This window comes from Haliotis asinina, chromosome 16, assembly GCF_037392515.1.
Source record: "Haliotis asinina isolate JCU_RB_2024 chromosome 16, JCU_Hal_asi_v2, whole genome shotgun sequence".
Lineage (NCBI taxonomy): Eukaryota > Metazoa > Mollusca > Gastropoda > Lepetellida > Haliotidae > Haliotis > Haliotis asinina.
Genome location: NC_090295.1, coordinates 19,665,376 through 19,692,016, shown reverse-complemented (window position 1 = coordinate 19,692,016; position 26,641 = coordinate 19,665,376). Strand labels below are relative to the sequence as shown.

General features: G+C 40.6%; 2 protein-coding genes across 5 annotated transcripts in view; one reads left to right on the top strand and one right to left on the bottom strand.

The window, feature by feature from the left end:
* LOC137268672 (uncharacterized) overlaps nt 1-1,607 on the top strand; it is a 28,059-nt gene extending 26,452 nt beyond the window's left edge. For all 3 annotated transcript variants that reach the window (XM_067803261.1, XM_067803262.1, XM_067803263.1), the window contains one exon: nt 383-1,607. In XM_067803261.1, coding sequence (XP_067659362.1) covers nt 383-583 — 201 coding nt within the window. In that variant the 3' untranslated portion in view covers nt 584-1,607. The remainder of the gene's footprint in view (nt 1-382) is intronic.
* The window catches only part of LOC137268670 (trifunctional purine biosynthetic protein adenosine-3-like), a 34,983-nt gene continuing 9,941 nt past the window's right edge, over nt 1,600-26,641 (bottom strand). For both annotated transcript variants that reach the window (XM_067803259.1, XM_067803258.1), the window contains exons 5-21: nt 25,468-25,582; nt 24,539-24,607; nt 23,965-24,090; nt 23,239-23,326; nt 20,143-20,228; nt 17,850-18,018; nt 14,454-14,670; nt 11,388-11,625; nt 10,688-10,886; nt 9,593-9,841; nt 6,881-7,083; nt 4,986-5,139; nt 4,015-4,128; nt 3,368-3,504; nt 3,006-3,123; nt 2,402-2,541; nt 1,600-1,952 (exon numbers count right to left, since the gene is read on the bottom strand). In XM_067803259.1, coding sequence (XP_067659360.1) covers nt 1,767-1,952; nt 2,402-2,541; nt 3,006-3,123; nt 3,368-3,504; nt 4,015-4,128; nt 4,986-5,139; nt 6,881-7,083; nt 9,593-9,841; nt 10,688-10,886; nt 11,388-11,625; nt 14,454-14,670; nt 17,850-18,018; nt 20,143-20,228; nt 23,239-23,326; nt 23,965-24,090; nt 24,539-24,607; nt 25,468-25,582 — 2,608 coding nt within the window. In that variant the 3' untranslated portion in view covers nt 1,600-1,766. The remainder of the gene's footprint in view (nt 1,953-2,401; nt 2,542-3,005; nt 3,124-3,367; nt 3,505-4,014; nt 4,129-4,985; nt 5,140-6,880; nt 7,084-9,592; nt 9,842-10,687; nt 10,887-11,387; nt 11,626-14,453; nt 14,671-17,849; nt 18,019-20,142; nt 20,229-23,238; nt 23,327-23,964; nt 24,091-24,538; nt 24,608-25,467; nt 25,583-26,641) is intronic.

Genomic DNA, 26,641 nt, shown 5'->3' with positions numbered 1-26,641 from the left:
GTTTGTACTTGAATGAACCCGAATGCTATTTTCTATATGATCGTTTGGACATGGTGCACACTACAGTGAACAGTGATTATACAGTTGCTGAGAATAACGTTTTCTTTCAAGGATGTCAGCTTGCAGATGGTAACCATGACAAAGTCCTAAGCATATATACTGCAGATTTTCGATTGTTGAGGGATCCAAGTTAGTCATTATAGTTTGGCGGGACTTACATAATTAACAGTAGCTATTGTCTGGTTGATTAAATCCATTTGGCCGTCTCATGCTTGATTGGATGGTTACATGACACGACCTCCTACTTGAGTTTGTTCTACTCAGTGTAACTAATAATACTGAGACCATGTTTCCTTGCACAGGTGTTTTTGTTTTTTTGTAGGTGAGGGCATTCCATTTCGGGAACAATTTCTTGGTTGAGGTTGACATTGTGCTTCCAGAAGCAATGTCAATGAAAGAGGCTCATGACATTGGTGAGCCGCTCCAGTTGAAGTTGGAGTCATTGCCTGAAGTGGAGAGAGCATTTGTACACTTGGATTATGAATATACACACAACCCGAAATCTGAGCACAAGATCGTTTGATTGTCAGACATTATATATGTCTAAAGGAGACAACTACCTATATGCCCACTTCAAGAACAAATCAAAAACTATAGTACTGTTGGAAATCGGAAAGAACTGATTTTTTTTCACGATCTGCAGGTGATCTGAGTATCAGGTATGTTTCATAAAGTTTATCAATAGACATATTCAACATGTGCTATTTGTAGTTGGGTAAATTTGAGGGGTACTTTCTTTAGGAAAAAGCACTCATATTCCGCTCGTAAATGAAAAAGGGAGGATACTACTGGGCTGATGCTCTAAATAGGGTTGAAAGGGTAGCAACTGCTTATGTTCAATAAGCTGTCATTTCCACTTGACTGGAGACAGACCCAAAGTGAGTGAGTTTAGTTTTCACTTAGCAATAGCAATTTTCCAGCTATATGGCGACGGTCTGTAAATAATTGAGTCTGGACCAGACAATCCAGTGATCAACAACCTGAGCATCGATCTGCGCAATTGGGAACCGATGACATGTGTCAACCAAGTCAGCGAGTCTGACCACCCGATCCCGTTAGTTGCCTCTTACGACAAGCATACTCACCTTTTATGGCAAGCATGGGTTTGGTGAAGGCCTATTCTACCCCGGGACCTTCACGGGTATATAGACCCAGACTGTTAGAGATTTTCATCCCATACACCACTAGTAAACAGGTGGTCGGGAGTAGCAAGAGGGTCAGGAGAGTTCCAGGACTCTCAGGGATTAACAGCAATAGGAAAGAATGCTGATACCTAGTAAGGGCTTTTGCTACCTATTTTTAAACCAGGTAGCAAGTACTTGCTGCATGCTATAAGTAAAATTTCGAACTCAAGTTTGCCTTCCATAGTTTAAACTAAAACAGCAACAAAGCACAGCTGTTCACATGGACACAATTGGAAAGGGCTGAAGTACCTGCTGGCAGGCAGACAGCCAGCTCTGTGATGTGTGCAACCTATCCCTACAAATAATCATCTGTAGGCATGGTCATTACTTGTCTGTTTCAAAGAATAAAAAGATACATGTGCATTTCTTTTATTCTTATGCATTAAAATGAGAAACAACATAAAAAAACAAGTAACAAAGCATTGTCCCTTTGTAATAATCTACAAAGGGTTTTTCTTCAGTTTCTTAGCACCTTAAACAAAGCAAGCAGAGAACCAACTGATGGGTTTTCTGTGTCCTATGTTACCAATTCCACACCAGCTTACCATCAGGTGTGAGAGTAACCTGTTGTGTGGCTACTATCTCCAGAGCCTGGGGGAATGCCTTGTGCTCTTTCTGCTTCACCCTTTCTGACAGACTCGTCTCTGTGTCGCCAGGATACACAGGCACTGATTCCTGGACCAAAATGGCTCCAGCATCAACTTCCTCCTGGAACATGATTTGTTTGTATTTCCAGTGACAGCCAGAGTTGGGCTTTATGCCACTTTCAGCAATATCATGGGCTTCACATATTTTACCCAACGAACACAAGTCTTGGAATTCAACATGACGAGGGAAGGCTTGAACCACTAGGCTACCCCACCAACCCTTGTGTGGTAGAGAAATATCTTGTAGGAATTTGTGCTTCATGACTTTATGCAAAACACAAGTGGAATCATGTCATACAAAGACCAATACCCTATGCAAATACCACTCCAATGATTTGAACCCATCAAGCTGCAACTATTTCCATATTTCTGTCAGATCCTATGATGGGATTTCTCAAAGCCTCTTTTCCCCCCTACCTACTGTAACCTAAAATGAACAACAACTATTCATTACTACTTTCTTCCATTATCTGCAAAAGAATCATGGTGAACCAGTCAAACTGTACTTACAGCCACAAAGTGCACTGAACAGCCAGAGATCCTGACCCCTGAAGCAAGGACCTGCTTGTGTGCATCTGACCCCTTGAAGCTGGGCAACAGGGAGGGGTGGACATTCAACATGCGCCCAGTCCACTTCCTAACAAATCCACCTGGAATAAGTGAAAAGACAAAAGCCCCACATATTTGAAAGATAAATGGGTATAAAATATATAATCACATTATGTTGTGCTTGGTGGGATTCGTCTCTTATGGACGGACTGGGCTGGCACCAAGTCATTTGTCCGGCTTGTAAACTTTTGTCCATTAACGTGTTCACTGCCATGATGAGTTACCTCCCTTTGTTAAGGGAAACCACTAACTTCAATTGTTCCTTTTTTTTTTCATTTATACTCAACATATTTTCATTGTTAACATGAATTGCTTCTGCCTCTGTAAATTTCCTCATACCAAGTTGATTGTTGTCCATAAATCTAACCTAAATCCTTTAAATATGATATCCTATAAATCCTATGTTACAGTATAGAAGGTTCATATGCTACAAGAAAAGTTACAAGATCTTAAGATCTTTGTGAAACAGGGCCCTGACCTGCCCACAATCACAGTGTTAACTAACCTGTGAGTATCCTCATGAATCCAGCCAGACATACAATTTCAACTCCTGCTGCGGTAAGACCCTGGTGTAGAGCCTCATCAAAATCCTCACGACTTCCATAGTCCTTATGACTGATAACCTGTATAATGAAGGAACAATGACTTGGACTGCATTGTATTACAAAAAGTATAGACATATCTTTTCCTAGACAATTTTCTTGCCAATACACAGCCCTCGCAATGACAAACGTTCAGGGTAAAATGACAAACCAAGGGATGCAACTCTGCTGAGTGATTCATTCTACCTTTGGCCTCACCTCATCACTAAAATGAACTGGAGGATAAAACCAGACACACTTATTCACGGATGGTACAACTACTAACCTTTGTTTTGATGCCTGCTTTCTTTGCCCTGGAAAGTCCCTGTACCCCAGCCTTGTTAGAAATGACAAGCACAATCTCAGCAGCGCTGCTGTTCGTAATATCACGAGTGTGGTCAATTAATGCCTGCAGGTTGGTGCCTGGAAGTGAAAGGAGGACATTCTTGCGACTGTTTAATTCTAAAACACAGAAAAAGGTGTGGGTGCTTTGTCATCAAACTTGCTGATGATGTGATGTGCACTGTCGACTAAATATATCTGTGTTTGAGAATTAAACTGTGAAGGTCTGTATAATGGTTTTAACTGCAGAATGTTTTGTAGAATATTGAAAAATAGAGTGCAGAATTTGATTTAAATTTGCTGTGGAATCCAAGAGGCACTGTAATATGAAATATGGAAAACACTCAAATATAACTGGCACCATTTTACTTGTGTGCATTCTTTCTGATGCCATAATTCTTTCTGATAAACTGGAATAGTTTTGGTGAGCAACTCAGGCCTTTTCCAACTTTCTTTACCAACTACCTTCATACTCAAAACTTTGCCCCCCCCCCCCCCCCCTTTATTGCTAAAAATATTGGAAGTAAGATCTGAATCCTTCAGGGATCATGAAGTCCCTAAGGAACTGCCGAGGCTGAATAATAACCTCACCTGACCCGGATATGAGGACTCCAACACGTCGTTTACGTGTCACACCTGGCACCCTCCTCCATGACTGCACCAGACTGTCCTCCAGGTGATCGACCCTCACACGTGTCGTTCCCGCTACAAATATGAAGTTGTTGAATAATATCACAATATCTGGACAGCTGTGGCAAGGACAAGAGACCTGGGGATTACACACAAGAGTGAACAATAAATGATAGATTATATGCTACTTTTACAAATACTTCTGCATAGCAGTGGTTACATATGGGTTATGCTGCTTCTGCTGTTTAAAGCGATATACAAGACAAATGGGTTTCACACACCATACAAGCAGGTCTTTGGTATAAGCCAACTCTTTAACCACAAGATTCTTTCCAACAAAAGCATACGCTTTAACAGAGATGCCTGCCAGGTTTCAGGACATATGGTAAAAAAGTGTGATGCTTGTCTTTTGGTCACTTCGATATAGAGCAAGTTATACCGAAATACATGGCACCAATCATTATGAAACTTCATGCATCAAAAATTAATTGGAATAAGCGAGATTCTAAGAATAAGCGATTTCTATTGGTGTAAGGCCATTACTTAACCCCTGCATGAGTGTGTTACAAAAAACACTTTCTTGTGAATTTTATCCACTTTATTAATTTTCCTAAAACCAGTAATTTTTGCATATTAAGTGTAATGGCGTAATAGTAAGTGTAATGGTCAAAATCATAATAATTATGCCAAATGCGTGAGGGTTGGCATCTCTGCTTTAACAATCAGCCTATACCACCACCCATTTGGGAACACAGGAAATGGACTTCACACATTCAACCACAAATGCACCCAGAATTGTATAAATTACAAATGGCACATGACCTTTTCCAAACACTGGATATATGCCAAATTTAACTGTCCCTGTTAGCTATGTACAGTTACTCCCCCACAGCAGTCTTCAGTTGACATCATGATGGTGTTGTATGGTTTACCCTTATACCGTCGGACTGTTCCTATGATGTCAGCCTGTTCTCCAGCTGCTCTCAGCAAACTGACAACTTCTGCAGACTGTGACGCCGTCACAATGAGGACTCCCCCAAGTCCACAATTGAAAGTACGAGCCATTTCTGCACTGGATATGCGTCCCTGGACAAATGACAAATGCTTAAGTACAAATTACAGAGCTCCAGATAATTTTTCAAGCAGTTGGGTATTTACTGTTTATGTATGAGTAATGCATATTTTAAGGAGTAACTGGCGTTTAGTATACTCCCATTTCTAAATACTCACCATGGAAGTCATGTGACTATTAGAGTAAACCCCGGACAGTGGCTACGGCTGTAATAGTATATGTATATATAGCCATCGCCTACTCTTAGCTAATACTGTTGTACAGTTAGTGCACCATGACGAATCATATGCAAGCCAATTCAGCTGAGTAATGTATGCAAGATATTATAGCCCTATTAGGTTTTAAATGATTGATGCGCTTTTTGTACTCCCAGATTTTTAATTAATCGAGTAGATGTGATTTTTATTGAGTAGAATACGAAAATACACACCATATCTGGAGTTCTGGTATTACTTCTGCTCGTGGTTTAACGCTATTCTCAGAAATTTGGAGAGCGTATGACATCAACAATCTATGCAGTTGAGCCACAACATGCATCTACCATATCAGCATTGGATAGGCAGCATTTCAGGACGAGCCTAGGTCTGGAACTGCTTTAAGTCTTCCAAGGACTAGTACAGCCTTGTAGCTTTGTAGCTAGTCATCTTTCAACTAGACAATAATCTTGCGTTTTTAAATAACTGCAACTTCGCAGCTAAATTAAATGAGAACTGATTCTAGCTTTATGATTTACTTACACTATATTTTTTCCCTCACTTCCAACCTTAGAACATGAAAATTACTTTTGTTTATTGCCATTTTTTCACTCAATACTAAATATGCATAGTGTGCCCTAACACACATCGATGCTTCTTCGTATGGAAGGACGTTACATACAAAATATCAAAATGTCAAGAAATAGTTAAATTTGGTATCATTTTGTAGAAAAATGTGTCTTGAATCTAAACATGTAGTAAATATAGCAAGTCACCAGAGCATTTGTTTGATGAGTGGTGCCCCTGTGTGGCACTGCCGTAAAAAGCAATATGTCAATAAAAGTTCTCATGAAAGTTTACTTGTATTATTCAGTACGTGTTTTTTTACAAAGATATTTCAGTACTGATGGCAGTATGTAGGATTTGACAGATTAATTAAAAAATTAATTAATAAAACATTGAACCATTAATGAAAAAGACTGTTTTAACAATAACATTTTTTATAAAATGTATTTTCTAGTAGTAAATTCACACTAGATTAATACTCAAAAATAAAACAAGTTAAATGTCAACAAAAACATGACCAGCCAGTCTCTCTTGATTTTTTGCTGTTCAAACAAATAAATATTTTCAAAACTGACTTTAACCTTGACATGAAGATCATAGTGCATGATATATGCAAAAATAGTACTAAAGAAACTGCTGACGTATGATTAGAAGCAAGATAATAGGAAAAGTATGTGTAACAAATACGCACTCCTCCAGTCACATCCCTTTGCATAGTGTATGCACACAAGCCACAGTATCCAACTTTTTAAAAACATCCTGCCAACAATACATTTCAGTTTACTGTGAAAAAACATCCTAGATTGTACTTCGCAGGTGATGGTTCAAAATGTTTTGGTTTTTGGAATGTACATTCTCTTACAATTTACTGAACCAGTTGTTAAAATGCAGCAGTTTCATTCCAGAGTACATACAAAGGTACAAAGGTTGAAACTATTAACTAAGAGGATAAGCAAAAATGCAATCAAATTCAAAACCTATTCCCAACAATTACCATTTCAGACAGCCATCCAAATATTGGCAGTATGTTCCAGGATTTGGCATCCAGGGTGACACCAAGGTCTTCAGGAAGTATCCGTGGAATATTCTCTGTTAACCCCCCACCAGTGATGTGAGCAAAGGCCTTGACCTTGCCCTCCCTCATCAATGGCAGCACACTTTTCACATAGATCTTGGTGGGCGTCAGCAAGTCCTCACCTGAATAAATGACAGACATTATTGACACTTGTCAAACTAGTGATTGATAGCATGACGAGCTCCAAATAACCAAAGTGCAATGACAATAGCCTGACAAAGCTAGAGACACTGAGAAAGCTAGACAGTCTGACAAAGCTAGACAGCCTGACTAACCTGGAGTGGCCGACAAAGGTAGACAGTCTGACAAACCTGGAATGGCTGACAAAGCTAGACAGCCTGACAAACCCAGAGTGCCTGACAAAGATAGAAAGCCTAGCAAAGCTGGAGAGGCTGACAACCAGATACTACGTAGATTCAATTGTTTCTTTCCACACTCCAGCTAAATGACATCTGTCACTCAGTAAATTGTCCATTCCTGACCAGACAATCCACTGATGACCTCATGATCATTTATCTATGCAAATAGGATACTACTACACATCAACCAAGGCAAGAAGCTTAAAGGGGCACTGATGCGTAGCAATTTCCGTGGACTGGTTGTTTCTTTCGTTATTGTTTTTCTCCCACAAGATATCCCAGAATTCGTGATCTCTGCTGCACCACCCATATGCACAATTGATAGTTTATGTGTAGACTGATCAGCAAACATGAAGTCATTTTACTTTGTTATTATGAAAACAAATCAAACACCTTGAAGTTTTACTCATCAGCCAGTGGTATAAAAAAACGTTAGGACTGAAAAATAACGAAGTCAGCATAGGTCTTTATAGTTAGTCAGAGTATAAACCTAATTAGTTCCTTGTCACATTTGTATGCATTTCGAAAGTTAATAAAAAAAACCCACAGTCTGCTTATACTCACAGTGAATTTCTACCATGATTTTAATATCTAAACATTGTATAGATTGCCAACGTGAATCATATTTCACACATTCCAGACCTAGTGCATGTTTTCTGTAATACAGATTCTGCTGAATGCTACAAGAAAACAAAACACAAATATTAAAGAAAGTCAGGCTATTATCTCGTTTAGGAATGTATCCATCAATATCCACATAAAAGAACAATATTCCATTCATCGTTTGAGAATTTTTCACACTGGTGTATACAAAATCTCACTGGTCACCCAGGACAGCACACCTGGCAACAAACTGTATGATGTCCACCATTAGTTACCCAAGGATGAGCAACAATCAATCAATCAATCAATCAATCAATCAAGGCAGTAGCAGTTAATGCTTTGTAGGAAGGATGTTGTTTTTACGCTCATACTTTACGACAGGGTGTATTCAGTATAGATTATGTAAATCTACCCTCATAAACACTGCCTTTTTGAGAAATCTGCTGTGGAAGTAATTATTCAATCACGTGTGTTATTGATTAATCCTTTGATCGATGTTTGTTTTTGTAATTCAGCTGATAAAGCCTCTTGCATCACTTACGTGCACGTATTACATAACATGCAATACATTTGCCACTACAGACCTTAATATATAATGTTGAATATTTACTTCAGACAGGTTCCCATTTGGCATTTCTCCTATGTCGAGTTATTTTACTGGTAGCACCACTAATTATACCTGTTACAAATTCATTAACTGACCATCAAGTGAATGATGACAAATAACATCTGTAGGTTTATACCATCAAACACGAGTTACAGCAAGGAAGATGTAATCTCTGTGTCGCATGCGGGTGCTGACCTATTTGCTGCTTGGTTTTGTAATTAGACCGTTGGTGAGAAACATTATTCGCTCCGCATCAGTGCCCCTTTAAATATGCAGCAATAAGTATACTAAGAATAGTGAGAGTATGCCTACTTCTTCAGAGTGAGGATGGTTTTACACGGATTTAGCAACATTCCAGCAATATCACAGACAGGGATACAAGAAATGAGCTTCACACTTTGTACCCACGTGGGGAATCGAAACCGGGTCATCAGCATGACACACGAACACCTGAACCATGAGGCTAACCCACTACTCCTAAAATAACGGTAACAATAAGGACTTAATGCTTTGTATTGAAACCAGATTTGGCCATGATGACTGACTGAGTGTATGTGTGATTTGACTATTTTCTTTACATTACGTTTGATGTGGGTGGAATTCCCTTGTGTTGCATATCTTTTCCTGTTTGTGTAAAAGCTGGATTTACTGCTATCGAGGCCAGAGACATGGTCAGACAAAATAGGATTCGTACCTATCACTTTTTGTTTCTGGAAAGTTTAAGTGAGGCAACTTGTTTAATAAACCTGCAGAAAACCACAAACAGCAACATCTCAACTGATCACTTCCTAATTTTATGTACATTTTTTAAACATATGAACAGTCATATATGTTACAACAATAACTATCAGTCTATTATCCAAGTAAAACATTCAAAATGATACATAAACAAGAAAAATATAGCTAAAATAGTGACCTAGTGAGTAAGGTTTTATGTTGCTTTCAGCAATATTCCAGCAATATCACAGCAGGGGACACCTGAAATGGACTTCACACATTGTACATAATACGGCTCATCAGCAGACAACATAAACAAAATTCTAAGACTACGAAACCTCTAACCTAGAGTCTTCCCTGTCTTGAGAGGGGAAGGCATGTCAAAACGCAGATTCTTCCTCTCCACAAGTTTCCGAACCAGACTGAAGCCGTTGCTATGGATACCAGATGACCCAATTCCAATAACGAGATCACCGGCAGCCACTTCATGAATTCTAGGCATCATCTGACCTCGTTCAACGGCACCAACAGCAAAACCAGCGACGTCATACTCCCCATTAATATACATGCCTGGCATCTCGGCCGTCTCGCCACCTGGTGAAAGAGAGAGATATCACATGGCAGTAAGTTATTCACATAAAGTATATCCCTCAGTAACAGTGATAAACAAGAAGACACAGTCATCAATATCCCCTGCAAGTCACACTTGTTGCCATGGAAACGCAAAAAATTGTTTTTATCAAGAATACCCAAACTACCAAAAGGCACTAACACACCACCAGATCTATGTGCCAAGTTTGGTGAAGAAATATTGAATGGTTTTAAAGTTCTGCTCTGGAAAAGATAAATGTGCACGTACGGACAGACGGGGTGCATTTTAATACCCCCTGCAAAACGTGTTGTGGGGGATAATTAGTGAACGAGTGAGTGTGGTTTTACTCTGGAACCTAGGTACCAAATATGAACAGAATGTAGACAACCATTCTTTACATATTCCATACATATTACACACAGCAGAGACTAATACTATATCCCCAACTTTGCACTTAACTTGCGGCGGGGTATAATGACCAACAGAATATCAAAAGAAGTTAGAGGACATCTGTTTTGTATACCAGAGAGTGAGTGAGTTTATTTTGGGGGTTGCATGAACAATGACATAGCAATGTCATGTTTACAGACAGAAATGGGCTTCACACACTGAAACTGTGTGATGCGATAACATTCTAACTATTAGGCTACCCTCTCCCACAACAGAATAACTACCCTTATATGAGGGAAGTTTGGTACCAAATTTGATTCTAACAGTCTTGTCAATTCAGTGAATCTTATCAACATTTCACAACTACAAGAGGATGTCAGAACTTGTTTCTGTGGAAATGTACTACCTTTACAGAAGATAGAAAATATCACCAAATTTCTAAATGCTTCTATACTTGCCTACAAGAGCACATCCTGCCTGTCGGCACCCTTCTGCAATACCACCAACCACCATCTGAGCCACCTCCACATTCAGACGTCCTGTGGCGAAGTAGTCCAGAAGGAACAGTGGCTCTGCTCCATGGGCGAGAATGTCATTAACACACATGGCCACCAGGTCTATACCAATACTGTTGTGCACACCCACTATTTCTGCTATCTGTAACACAACATGGTCATGGGGCCTGTTCAACCATCATCTCTGCTGTAAAGGTAAAATAAAGGAGGCAAGGCTCTGGAAATTCAAAAGTTACAAAAGTGAGAGAAGCAAGTGTGGAATCTTGTCCGCTGCAGAGTACTGTTGTCAGGCATATGGGGAAACCAAGGAAGTATTCCGCTTACAAATCTTCCAAAGATCCCATCCCTGAATTGCTACCCCAGCTCAGCTGTAAATCAGGGTACCGTTGTACAATGTGACTTTTGCGCCAAGTTGACCATAACTCCCACACCCTAACATAGACCTAATGTAGCCTTAGTGCTAAGGTTACTTTGTACAACGGCACCCTGGAGACATAGGGTCTTTATTCCAAACTCACCTCCTCCAGTCATTAAACTTCATAGCACCCCAACCCATCAGAAGCAGAAGGATAACCATAATTCCTTGTCATCAGTCTTGGCATAAAAGTGCCAGACCAAACAGGAACCTTATGTTCCAACTCACCTTCAGTTTGGTGCCCACTCCATCAGTGCCAGACACTAGGATTGGGTCTTTGTAACCTGCAGCTGCCAGATCGAAGGTGGCCCCAAACATTCCAATATTGGATGTACATCCTGTGCGAGATGTCAACTTGGCTAGTGGCATGATGGCCTGCACGAGGTCATCACCTGCCTCGATGTCAACACCAGCTTCTTTGTAGCTGAGACCATTCTCCTTGGGAACACTCAGGGACGATGGGCCCCTAACAGGAAACCATACAGTTCAGCATGCAGCAGTTACGATCATTGCATCCAGAATCACTCATAACAAAGGCAAGGCTTGCTAAGTTACTTGATAGTAACAGATTAAATATCCTCTTAAACTGATAAAGCTAAATACTGTTAATGTGCTAGTTAAGCACAGACTGACACAGGGGGTATGTTTAGAACTAAACTGAACACTTTCAGCACAGGTATGGCTCTGTTTAAAATCAATTACATCATAACATACTATTTACGTACTGTTTTTAACCTTATCAAGTTTTACATTCATGATGTAATGATCTAAACAAGGCGTCTTCCAACCACTTTGGTTCGGTTCCAGTGGAATACATTGGCTGTTGATGAAACAGGACATAAGGTTATTTGCTCCTAGACATGTTTTTTTCCAAAGCTTTCAGTTCTTGAAGTGATCAAGTCAGTAACCACTGCAAAAGTGTTCCATGTCCCTTTCTCACTGTCTTAACAGTTATCTGTGAACTTTGTACATGAATTTATGTGTATCATTAAAGATCCTGGTTTCTGGCTTGCCACTAACACTAAGGTTGGTTGACCTTTCTGGATATCATGATATCATATTTGCTTGTAACATAGCTCAGTCATAATATTATTTTCAAGTTATATTGAATGATTAGTGAATTGTCAGTCATGAAATTAATGCCAGCATTCAATGTGAAAATGTGAATGTACCTGACCTGCATATTTAGGAGAAAGCATCATGTGTTGGCCACTTTCCGGGTGATATTGAGTATTTAAAGCCTGGGAATGCATTTGGAACCGACGCAGTCAGCCGGAGGTTTCAAATGAAATATTCCCAGACTTCAAATACTAAATAACACCCGGAAAGGAGCCAACACATTATGTTTATCAACACTGTAAACAAAAAGGTAAACCAGAGTGTTTTACTGTTTGCACTCATTTACATCAAGTACGGGTACAGCAGTGAAGTGTCATCAGCTAGCCATTTCAGCTGGTTCCCATGGTAGCATCTTGAGTTGCTCGTTTGTGATGTCATTCTAACTTCACATCAAAATATGATTTGAATGACGCCAACACTATTGATGACAACAAAACAATTGTTTGCGATGTTTCTACATGTCAATAAGCAGCGAACAGTCTTGCAGTTTCCGCGAATCAAATACCATTTGATCATGTTTTCAACCAATCAGATTACAGAACACAGTAACTTTTGGTTTACAATATCATTTGATCATGTTTTCAACCAATCAGATTACAGAACACAGTGACTTTTGGTTTACAATATCGTATTAACCACCTTTCCATCTGGATACATTGCAGTACATTGTCAGGTCAAGTTCACAGCACACTGCTTGAACATTGCTCACAATGTAAACTTACACATAATGACTGATATATAAAGAAGTGGGTGAGCGAGCTTAGGTTTAAGCTGCTTTCAGCAATATTCCAGCAAAATCATCGGACATCAGAAATGAAGGACCATGTGAGGACTTGAATCGAGTTGACAAATAATGAATGAACGCATTAACCATTAGGCTAGCCTTCCACCCCTAGTTCAATGCAAGTACACCTACCCCTAGTTTGTTGTTTAATGTTGCAATCAGCAATATTTCAGCTATAGCGGCAGTCAGTCAACAAGCAAGTCAGGACCATCAAAACCAGTGACTGACATCATGAGCATTGCTATAATCATTGCAACAGGCATCAAGCTGTAAGCTAGTCTGACCCCAAAAGTTAGAGGCCTTTTACAACAAGTAAAGGTTGCTGCACACCAATTTTTACCCAGATTATCACGCGTATACTTCCTTGTAGCAGGCCAGGTGAATTAAACGCAGTCATGAATTTATAACTTTCATGATCATAGGATTGTGCTAACACATGTAACACTAGAAGCAGGATAGTGCTATCCATGTGAAGTTGGTGGGGGTTATAAAACAAAGTATTCCATAGAAAACTATGCCATATACTACATTAAACACTGCTAACAAAAAGAAAACCAAAAATGTGGCCAGGAAAATATAATTTATTAAGAAAGGCCATGATGAAAATAAAGGCAATCGTTCATGCACTGCTGCGATTAATTTTTTCAGCTTAACATTTCACGTTCAGACGAAAGTATTAATCTGTCATGGGTCACTGGGAAAACCTTAACAGTGTCAGGGAGATTCTGAATCTGTAATTGTTTTGAAGCAAAGTCATTGTTTTGATTCAAGTCTCTCAAAGTGGCCTTGATAAAGTTCTTGTTGAGTGCAGACTCCATTTTCAAGAAATGTAGTAACTGTAGTTTCTACCTTTGAATATGCACAAACTTAATTGGACTTGCTGTTTACACAGCTGTTGTGCTGTTCAAAACCAGCTGTATCACTGAAGAAAATATTTTCTCAAAATATAATACTGTACAGGAAGATCCCTTGTAGTTTAGTTTCAACAACTAGTAATGTAATTGATACAGACCAGGCAGAATAATGCCTCATTCATGCCGCATTAATCCCGAAAATGAATTGTTTTTACTAAACAGCATCTATAAAACTATATTGTATTGTATTATGGGTATAAATACATCCCCCTAAGGAAACACTTTGTTTGACCAGCAGCAGTGACCATCACAAAGTTCTTCACACCAACTGAGGGTTGGGCATATTCCTGTTCCATGCTCTCTTGAATATAGCCTTTTAACTAGACTGGAGCAACAGCAGATTCAAGTCTCTCAAAGTGGTCTTGACAAAGTTCTTCTTGGGCGCAGACTCCATTTTCAAGAAATGTTTACAGCACATTCTAACCATATGAGATTAAAATTATGAACTTGCTCATCGCGTGCCACATTTGTATCTACCTGCTAAGGATGCGGAAGCCAATATCCTTCCTGTAAAATGCCCCTTCAAAGTCTATGAGAGCTGCCGCTTTCGTTGCTATGGATGCAGCTGTAGCCAGCTGTTGATCAACGGCAACTGCAGCCAAAACACGACCTCCACTTGTAAGCAGTTTCTCATTTTGTCGAGCTGTCCCAGCGTGGAACACCAGAGTACCAGCATTAACAGCCTTCTCCACTCCTACAAAATAAGAAGACAAAGTCATCAACATGCCCCACAACGGCAAAATACTCTTCATGAATATGTCTACTAAGTATGATTACAGTATGTTTTCATGTGCTCATGGCAGAGTGGAAGGAGTGTACTGTACCACCAGACCTATCTATGTGTCATGTTTGGTGAAGAAACAGTGAACTGTTTTAAAGAGTAAGCAATAAGATAACAAGGGACATCAGAAGTGGGCTTCACACATTGTGCTAATGCCACTTATTACAAAAATATCACAAGATGACATATCCCCCCCAGCCCCCACATGTTTGAAAGGACAAATCATCTGGCAGTTACTCACTGTTTTTTTAAAACTAAGTTTGAATTGTTTCCATGGAATTAATGAAAATTATAAATGCCATATATCTGTCATCAGCAAAGTCACAATTTCAAAATCTGTCTCATATATCTACCAAGATCTGTTGAAAGATTTGAAAGGATTTTCGAGTTGTGCTCTGGGAACGAAGCCCACCCCTCCATTTTGAGACTAAGTCCGAAATGTTTCCATGGAAACCAAGAAAATAATACATCACAAAAACCTTTAAAAACCAAAAGGCACCACTTTGGGGTCTGCCATACATATCTATAAAGTTTTACGGACAGATATTAAAAAGTGTTTGAGTTCTGCTCTGGAAATGAAACACACCTCTCACTTTTCAGAATAAATCCAAAACGTTTCCAAGGAAACCAAGAAAATAATAAATCACAAGATCCTGTAAGATGACATATTCTCCTGGCCCCCACATATTTGAAAGGACAAATCATCTGACAGTTACTTAATGTCATTTTAGAAACGAAACCCATCTGTCCATCTTGAGACTAAGTCCGAATTGTTTCCACTGAAACCAGGAAAAATAAATAGTCCAAAACTTTATGAATAGCAAAAGGCATGACTTTGTAGTCTGCCTCAAATATCTGCCAAGTTTTGCAGAAAAATATTGAATCGTTTTTGAGTTCTGCTTCAGAAATGAAGTCCATCCCTCCATTGAGTGACTAAGTCCAAAACGTTTCCAAGGAAACTGAAAAAAATAGTAAATCACAAAAACCTGTAAATACAAAAAGGTACCTCTTTGGGGTGTGTCAAACATATCTACCAAGTTTTACTGACAGATATTTGGAAGTTTTTGAGTTCTGCTCCAGAAACGAAACAAACATCACACTTTTGAAAGTCCAAAAAGTTTCCATGGAAACTGGGAAAATTATAAATAAAAAAAAATCTGTAAAAAGCATAAGGCACCACTTTAGGGTCTCCCCTATATATCTGCCAAGTTTTGCAGAAAGATATAGAGCAGTTTTTGAGTTGTGCTCCGGAAATGAAGGCACAAAAAGGTACCACTTTAGGTTCTGATTGATATATCTACCAAGTTTTGCAGAAAAATATTGAATGGTTTTTGAGTTCTGCTCTGGAAATGAAGGTCATCCCTCCATTTTGAGACAAAGTCCGAAACGTTTTCATGGAAACAGAGAAAATGATAAATCACAAAAACCTGTACATAGCAAAAGGCAATACTTTAGGTTCTGACTGATATATCTACCATGTTTTGCAGAAAAATATTGAACGGTTTTTGAGTTCTGCTCCGGAAACAAAACACATCTCTCACGTTTGAGACTATGTCTGAAGCATTTCCATGGAAACCAAGAAAATAATAAATCACAAAAACTTGTAAATACCAAAAGGCACCACTATAGGTTCAGATTGATATATCTACCAAGCTTTGCAGAAAAATATTGAGTTCTGCTCCAGAAACGAAGCCCATCCCTCCATTTTGTCCATGTCCGAAATGTTTCCATGGAAACCAAGAAAATTATAATCACAAAAACCTGTAAATACCAAAAGGCACCACTTTAGGGCCTGCTACACATATCTACCAAGTTTTGCTGAAAGATATTTAGAAGTTTTTGAGTTCTGCTCCGGAAACGAAACACACCTCTCACTTTTGAGACAAAGTCTGAATCATTTCCATGGAAACCGAGAAACTAAAAAATGACAAAAATCTGTAACTAGCAAAAGGCACCATTGCAGCTTCTGACTGGTATATCTACAAAGTTTTGCAGAAGAATATTGGACAGTTTCTGAGTTGTGCTCCGGAAATGAAGCCTATTCCTCCATTTTGAGACTAAGTCTGAAACATTTCCATGGAAACCAAGAAAATATTACATCACAAAAACCTGTACATAGCATAAGGCACCACTTTGGGGTCTGTCACATATATCTACCAAGTTTTGCAAAACAATATTGAACGGTTTTTGAGTTATGCTCCAGAAACGAAGCCTGCCCCACCACTAGACTAACACCAACATGTTCCATAGAAAAACAAAAAAAAATAAAAATGTCAAAACTTTGTAAATAGCAAAAGGCACAACTATAGGTTGAGATCATTATATCTATCAAGTTTGGTCTAAAAATATTTAAAGGTTTCTGAGTTATGCTCCGGAAACAAAATGATTACGGACAGACGGAAGACAGACGGACGGATGGACGGAGGACAGACAGACAGACAGACGAGGCGTCGACTATATCCCCTGCATTACATGCCGGGGGGATAAAAAGTGGAAGATGAAAAGGTTAATTTTCATCTGAACTTGCGCTTTTTAGGCTGTAACAGGCGTATCTTGCTTCAACCTGTACTGTCAAATTAGTTGGGATACAAATGGGTTGCAGATGGATTCCTAGCACAAGCTGCAGTTTCTTACATGAGACCCAAAGTCTTTATTCAGAGGATGCAGGCTAGATATTGTTTAGATTCTGATGGCAGACTTCAAAATTATTTGAGTGAAAACATAAAACAGTCAACAATATGGTGTCAATCATTCAAACATCAAATCATCACCTAAATTACACTGTATGCAGAAATGTAAGACCCCAATTGAAGCTAAAGAAACTACAAATCACAATTACAATGTCCAAACCTATGGCACATTTAGGTGTTGCATATTGCACACAATACGTGCAAGTACAATGCACAAGGCACTTTGTATGAGTAAGTGAGCGAGTTTGGTCTTATGCTGTTTCTATCAATATTTCAGCAATATCACAGCTGGGGACACCAGAAATATGCTTCACACATTATATCCCTGAGGAGAAATCAAACCTAGATCCTCGTTGTGACAAGTGTCCACTTAACCACCAGGCTATCCCTGGCTCTCCTTACCCAAGATCTCCATTCCTTTCTTGTATGACCCTGGGTAACCCCCACTGACCACCACGACACCAACAGCGGACTTATCCGTGTCAAACTCCACATTCAGGGAGCCCAGCTTCCCTTCCACACATGCATGGCAGATGTCCAGTAGGTCCGTCCTCAGCAGTAGCAGGATGGACTGCAACAGAAGCAGTGTCAGTAAGCCAGACAAGACAGTCTACAAAACCTAGATATCTCCACCACAGTATTCTCTTCTCATTTGGTTCCTGGTTTAAACTCCATCACAATACTCATATCCTGAAAACACATACGACATTTGGTTTTCCTATCTATTACAGTTTCTGAGAAAATCTGTCCCCACCGGGGATACAATGCACTAAGTGAAGAAACGCATCACAAGGGCCGTAACTTTGTAACTAAATTGTAACAATTTGTTTTCTAACACACAATATTTGGTGTCCATCTATTTAACATTTTTTGAGAAAACAAGTCCCCATTGTCTAGGATGGATTGCCGGATCTCAAACCTATATCTCCTGCTCATTTTGAGGCAAGAGAGAATAAAGTAGTAAGGAACCGTTCGTAACTAGTGAGTGAGCCAGTTAAATTTTATGCCGCTTTCAGCAATATTCCACAGCAGGGGACACCATAAAATGAACTTCACACATTGTACCCATGTGGGGAATCGAACGCAGGTCTTTGGCGTGACGCTTTAGCCACTAGGCTACCCCACCGCGCCCCCATTCATATCTAACTAAAGGGAAAGGGGTGCTGGTGGTGGGGTTTGGTGGCATTATGGTGGTGGGGTGATAATGATGTTTTTGAGCAGAAGCATGTACTATGTGAGTGAGTCCCCCCAAAATTTATGAACGAAGTGACCTAGTCACCTACATTTCATATCATATACAACATCAGTGATCTCTCCTTTCTGCCTTCCCATTATTTTTAAGCATAATTTTAAAACTTTTATGTAAAGAATTGCTGACACACCGTACCTCCCTAGGACAAAATGGGTGACCCCCTTAAAATCATCATCATCCCCTAGTGTTACGAGAGTGTATTTTCTGTAAATTGTATTATTGATTAAGTGATAATTACTATTTGGGTTACAGTGCTTAAAGATTTGAGTGATAATTATTAAGGGTCACATATCGTATCGTGCTTTTCGTACTTTGGCAGCAGGCTTTATGGTAGTCCCCTTGAGTAAATGTTTTGATTAGTTGTCAGTGCTTCCGAGAGACTATGAGAAGACACTACATTGATGGCAATGGCCTATCATGCTCGAATGATCAGGAATCAGTGACTTTGTATATAAAGGCTGGTTAATGTGTTGACGACGCCAGGCACACACGATTAACTGGAGTGCATTAAACTGCCTGTCTTTGTCAATGCTTGATCAACGTAACTGCATTCAGTATAGCTGTTTCTTACCCTCAAACCAAGACTTTGGTGAGTTGATATTATATTTGTGACTCATTATTTCAGATTTGTCTCATTTGTATTGTACATGAAACCTCTACTGCGAATCTCTGTATCTTGCTTTCTGTTTAATGCAAAAATATTTAAAATTTCAGACTTCTCAGAGTCATATTTTGTTAGTTCTGAGGGGATTTCTAATACCTTTTGTCATGGCAAATTATTCACCGTAGCACTAGCCATGAATTATGAACGGTCCTTAAAATAAATCATAAACCTCCAGTGACGTCATTCTATTGTTCTCGGGGGACACTTTCTTATTCATAATGTCTCTAAAAACTGATACAATCCTGCTCTCTTGGGCACTAAACAAATATCATTCCTCAGAACTGGGCATTATCTTATTAATGTCCCTTTGTCCTGTGCATTATCTTATTAATGTCCCTCTGAAGATTGATCTTGCCATCACTGAATGTGATTGTAAAATATGACATTATTGACAATTTTCAAGACCTGATTTCGAACTCGTAACCCTTCGTTTACAGTTTGGCGATTTTATCCATTAGGCTACAAAGGATCGCTGTGATGTTTCTCAGTATGAACCGTGTGTGTCTCACAAGATGGGTAGTACGGGCAGTGCACACGTTTAGTCTGTGCAAAGCACATGCATTAAGTGTGCAAGACAATGCATTGGCTGCCACTCTCATCCCAGTTGATTTCATCAGTGAACACTAAATACTGAAATTATACCTAAAGTGAGCAGGTTGGTTTATAACTTGTATATACCATGACCCATGAGCATTCTTGAACAGTCACCAAAGGCACTTTGTCGCGGAAACCAGACTTCAGTAATGCCGGTGGGTCATTTTATGTCCTATAACACTGACCTGCGTTTCTGGGTCTCCAAACCTGCAGTTGAACTCGAGAACCTTGGGGCCAGTGTCTGTGATCATCAGTCCAGCATACAGCACACCTGTATTACATCAAGACAGGTCTTAATAATTCACCTTATATCAGTCTATTATACACATTAGTAATTCATTGACACACCTTTAACATATACACATCTGTAACATCCAGTGTCCTGTAAAAAATATTCTTCAGAATGAATGTTAAAATGAAAAAGATCCTTGCTTGACACCACTGTCAACAAATTCCAGTAAATATTGTGTCAGGGCCAGAAAACGTAGAGATCAACATCATGAGCATCAAGCTACACAACTAGGACATGATGACATGTGTCAAACAAATCTGAACCTGACCACTCAATCTCATTAGTTGTTGTAACAACAAACATGGGTTACTGAATATCAATTCTAACAGGGATCTTCATGGGCCTCAGATAGGTAAAGGTGGTTAGGTTAAATGTGTGTAGCTGCTTGTATCAGTCCACAAGAATGGTCAAACCAGTCCTGGCAAGTGCTAGGATGGGAAACAACAAGCATTATCTTTCATCATATTTCCGTGTGGAGGGCGGGAGATAGAACCAGTCCATAACCTCTCAAGGCAGACTATCCACAAGCCTATGTAGGTTGACAGTGGATTGGTGTGGGACAAGGCCTAGTGTTATGAAACAGTGGGGCTTTCAACTAGTAGATCAGTTTGTTGCTAGATGTACATGTTGTAGATTCTTTGATGAGAGTCCTCCTTAGGATACATATAACCATTAAAATGTCCCTTTTTTAATTCCTACCCTTGCTGTAACTATATTTTGAACATAAAAAATGTTGTCTTGTTTAACCACCCCTATGGAACCCAGAATGGACCCGTCCGTCAAGAACAGGTATCTTAATATTTAGAGTCTGTTGAATCCCTCTGTGAATTGTGTTTGCAATTGATGCTGGTATTCCGCTTGCATGGAGGTGATTCTGGACGGTGACAATGCCAACCACTGAATCAGGTCTGATGCTCCGTTTTTGGATAGAGGGTTCGGTCGAAGGAGTAACAGTACAGGAGACTGAGCTAGAAACCAACTATGAGTTGACCAATGAGGTGCACGGTGCACTAACAGTTGAGCTGGTTGGGTGGCAAACTACAATAGCACCTTGGATATCAGTGGTATTTGTGGGAATGTCTAAAGTACTCTGTCTGTCCAATCGAGCTTGAAGGCTATTGCTCTTGGATCCTGCACCCAAGGCAAAACAGTGGTATCTGATTCGTCACCCCAGAGGCAAAAAGATTCGCCTGGAATGACCTGTACAACTGGGAGATAATCCCGAATACACCCAATCAAGCATCCACTCATGATGAGCTAGTATACGATGGGACAGCACATCTGCCTGAATGTATCACACATATGTTGTACTGATCACACCATAGCAGAAAATCCTATGCTTCCTTTACCATGCTGCAGGAAATCGGTCATGGCTGTCTGGTTGTCCATTTCTAGACAAACCAACCGGCCACAAACCTGATCTACAAATCTTTTGAACACCAATCAGACGGCTCTCAAGACTGATCCTTTGCTCTGCCCAAAGGCCTGAGACTCAGGTGTCTGAATTGAGAGTGTGAGCATAGGGACTCCTCTTGTCACCATTGTCCCCTCCAAAAAACAGATCCTGTGTCAGAACAAGTTCTGATTTCTTGAGACTGATGATCCATCCCAGTTGTTTAAGAATATCCATCACATGATGACTAGTATTCCTGCTCAACGGCCAGAGTATTGGGCAAAGAAAGCAGTGTCTGCTGAGAGATTGGGGAGTAACACGCTAGAAACAGCCACAAACAGTACAGGACCATGACAGAGCCCATCATCATGCAACCACAACATGTGCAAGATGTGAATCGACTGCTTCACCAATGAGTAGAATGATGTGTCATTACCACTCGCTCCCACATCTACCAGTTCCCCTGCAGTGCAGATAGGTATGCTGAGTACACTGCCACACGCAGCAGCTGAGCTGGAATCACATATTGTTCTTCAAAAAAGCAATAGGCTATCTTTAGAGCTGGGCATTGGTAGGGAGTGGCAGCATTTGCCAGCCCAGCCCAGCTGAGGCCAGGGAGGAAGAGGAAGAACCACCAAGTGTGACAGATGTAAAGACACATTCATTCACCAATGGTGGCTCAAACAGTGTCTCTTTTCCATCGGTTACCGCCTGCTTAGATCCGGTAGGTCGACACAAGAGTACCTGAGAAGGGAAAATGAATCACCTCACAAAGCTGTGATGGAAGAAAAAGGAGCAAAAATGCTTAACATGAGGCAGCGCTTGAACAATGCATTCATGTACCTGCCTCAGGGATGACCCAAGAGTACAAGATTTCGCCTTGTAGGTCATCCTCTTCATGTCCACATCATCACATTCCTCGGTATAAACAGAGTTCTCTGTGATGAGAGATGGCCTTGTGGGCAGTGTTGGCATGGAACACTGAGTTCTCAAGGGAGAGATCTGAACCAGAGGGTTCAGATTGTCCTGTCTCCAGCTCAGACGACCTGAGCTGCGATGCTGAGGCAACAGGGTAGAATCCTGCCGAAGCCGGCGGCCCAGTGTGCACAGCCGAGCCTCTGAGTGCTGAGGAATCTGGATACCCAGGTTTGCTCATGAGCCCATCGACTGCAGAAGAATCCTGTGCCCTACTGGGGTCTGAGTCCAGGTTGGCACTAGGAATAGCAAACAGACCATCCTCCTAGCTGAAACTCAGGGTTGGTTGCCCTGGGACATTTTCATGGAAAATGAGGTACAAGGTGAGCGCCCACAGTTACCCATCCTTGGTGGACGGTCCATTCTGGGTTCCGTAAGGGTAGTCTCACAAGACAAAAACATTGTCATTTGTTTTGTAAATATTTTATTAAAAATACAGTTACAACTGTCATAGGTATTAAAAATGGACATCATAATGCTTGGATGTACCCCATGGAGGATCCCTGATGAAAACGAAACTCAGCAGCAACTTCTGTGACCAATGTTTTTTTGTGTGACTTGTCCCATCTGACCTGTACTAAGGACCAAATGAATTGAGGATCTGCCTTATTGTATTCTTACCAACATATTTCCTGTCTTCGTTTTTCAGACCTTTCACCGTTTTCTCCAAAATGTCGGTCTTTATTTTTTTCAAATCTTCTGCTGAAAGCTGCAAAAGAGTGTATTAACCACTTAGCACAAATTCAGTGTATTATAAATAAGCGAGTGAATATTGTTCTCAACTTCACCATTGTCTCAGCACATTTGCTTGAATTGTGAGTACTGTCCACCACGAGTTTGAGGTATGCCCCCTGAATTGCTTATCCTACATAACCTTGGGGTATTCACAGACTCCCCCAGACCTTTTCCCTACACTACATTACCTTGGGGTATTCACAGACTCCCCCAGACCTTCTCCCTGTTCTACATTACCTTGGGGTATTCACAGACTCCCCCAGACCTTCTCCCTGTTCTACATTACCTTGGGGTATTCACAGACTCCCCCAGGAGTATTCACAGACTCCCCCAGACCTTCTTCCTGTCCTACATTACCTTGGGCTTTTCACAGACTCCCCCAGACCTTCTCCCTGTCCTGCATTACCTTGGGGTACGGACCGACCCCTCAAACCCCTTCACTGTCATGCAGTACCTTGGATTATGAACAAGTGCCTCAGAGCCACACTGCCATTTACTAACCCCCCAGACCACCTTGCACAAGCGCGCACGCACGCACGCACGCACGCACGCACGCACGCACGCACGCACGCACGCACGCACGCACGCTCCCACTTACTTGTCCGGACTTACCTTGGGGTATGGACAGAGAGCCCCCATGCCTCCTGTGTTGGGCCCACCATCCCCATCCTCCAACTGCTTGTGGTCCTGTGCTGGTGGCATCACACACACATTCTCACCATCAGTAAAGGCCAACACCTGTCACAACACATATACACATCAGACATCCTACATGGGTGAATAAACGCTGTATTATCACCCTAACAAACACATGACTTTTCTAAACTCCTGCCCAATCCCTTTCATTCAAGAATAAAATGTGTTTTTCAATAATTGAAAAATTGTGTTCTCTCTACCCCGATGAATCATGTAAAATAGTACAGTTTTACCCTGAATTATTTTCATAGAAAAAAGCATGACATGTGAAGGATGCCATCAAATCAATGCAAACAGTGTACTTTATCACCTATATTGTAGTCACCTTTCTGTGAAACATCTTAGAAAAAGATTAATTGTTAAAATTTTACACACTACTGTGACGAGTGGCAAACATTGAATCAAGTTTATCTTTGAATGGTACATAATGACATAATGGCATGCAATTACCCTTGTGCCCCTGTTGTCTGGTTGTACACTCCCAACTTACCGACACCTCATCCCCTTTGAGGAACTCCTCAACCACCACAGTATCCCCTGCCTCTCCATACTTCCTGGCCTGACAGGTGGAAAAAAATATGACGAGTTGACTTGGCTTTTCAGTAATGAAGATCGCACACCCAATTCGACCCAAAACCATATCACACAAAATGTTTTCCATATCTTTCATCACAAATTTCCCCAAAATAGATTAACCAAACAGAACAAAGATAACAAAAGTTCTGACAGTGATCGAAATGGCAGAGTAAATACGGAAATGAGTGAGTGAGTGAGTGAGTGAGTGAGTGAGTGAGTGAGTGAGTGAGTGAGTTTATTTTTATGCCGCACTCAGCAATATTCCATCTGTATGATGGCAGTCTGTAAATAATAAAGTCTGGACCAAAACAGCATGAACATTGATCTGCGTGACTGGGAACCGATGACATGTGCCTACCAAGTCAGTGAGCCCGACCACCCGAACCCAACAGTCGCCTCTTATGACAAGCTGAGTCACCTTTTACAGCAAGCAAGGGTTGCTGAAGGCCTATTCTACCCCAGGCCTTCACGGGCCACATAAGTGAGTGAATTTAGTTTTTACACTGTACTCCATGATATTTCAGCTATATGCTGGTGGTCCATAAACAATACAGTCCGGACCAGACAAACCAGCTATAAACAACATGAGCACTGATCTGCGCAACTGGGAACCAAACGTACTAAGCAAGTCAGCGAGTCTGACTACCAAATCCCAATCCCATTACAACAAACACAGCCGCCTTTGATGGCAAGTGTTGGTGGCTGAACATCTATTTTACTCCATCATAAGATGATAAGAGGAAAGTAAAAAATATCATTGTCATGTTTTGTGTCTGGACCATAAAAACATATGATTAATTTCATAAATGCAAAGCAAAACTGTGAAAACTACAAGAAGGTTACCTGCATGATGGTATTAACTGCATCACAAGCTTCCTTCTTGGAGGCAGCAACCACAACCCCCTTTCCCGCTGCCAGCCCACTCGCCTTCACCACAACTGCTTCACCAAGCTCACCCCTGTAATAGTGTAATAGTGTTCTATACATATCTTCGCAATTCTTGAGCAATGTCACAGCAGGGACACCAGAAATGGGTGAGTGAATGAGTTTAGTTTCGCGCCACAGTCAGCAATAATCCATTGATTGAGTGAGTGAGTTTAGTTTTACGTCGCACTCACCAATATTCCAGCTATATGACAGTGGTCTGTAAATAATCAAGTCTGGACCAGACAATCCAGTGATCAACAACATGAGCATCGATATGTGCAATTGGGAATCGATGACGTGTCAACCAAGTAAGCGAGCCTGACCACCTGATCCCGTTAGTTGCCTCTTACGACAACCATACTCACCTTTTATGGCAAGCATGGGTTGCTGAAGGCCTATTCTACCCCAGGGACCTTCACAGGTCCAGCAATAATCCAGCTCTGTGGTGGCAGTGTATAAGTAATCAAGTCTGGGTCAGATGAACCAGTGATCAACAGCATGAGCACCAATGAGAAACAATGACGTGTCAAGTCGAGCCTTACCACCCGATCCTGTTAGTGAAACAGGTAGGAGGAGTTTGTTAGTCGCCTCTTACGACAAACATGGCCGCCTTTAAAGGCCAGCATGGGTTGCTGGGGGCCTGTTTAACCCCAGAACTTCATGCGTCACACCAGAAATGGGCTTCATATATTATAATGCAACCAATAAATGCTTCAGCCCTATTTTAAACAACGTTCACAATGTAACTTGTCAGATATTCTAGCTACTGAATAAAAATCACTGAGTATAGTTTTACACTGCTTTTAGTAATACTAAAGCAACATCACAGTGATGACTCCAGAAATGGGTTTCACACATTGTACCCATGTGGGGAATCGAACCCAGGTCTGACAAATGAATGCTTTGAGGCTACCCCACTTGCCCTGTAACAGTTCAGGAACTCTTATGACTTCTGTTCCAGACTTGGGACATCGACCTTCATACACCTGTATATTCACCATAAATGCATGTTTATAGAAGATACTAAACGACCTTCTGTGTAATACCATTTTCACTATACTTGTTGATGATTTGGTATCGAATGAGCGAA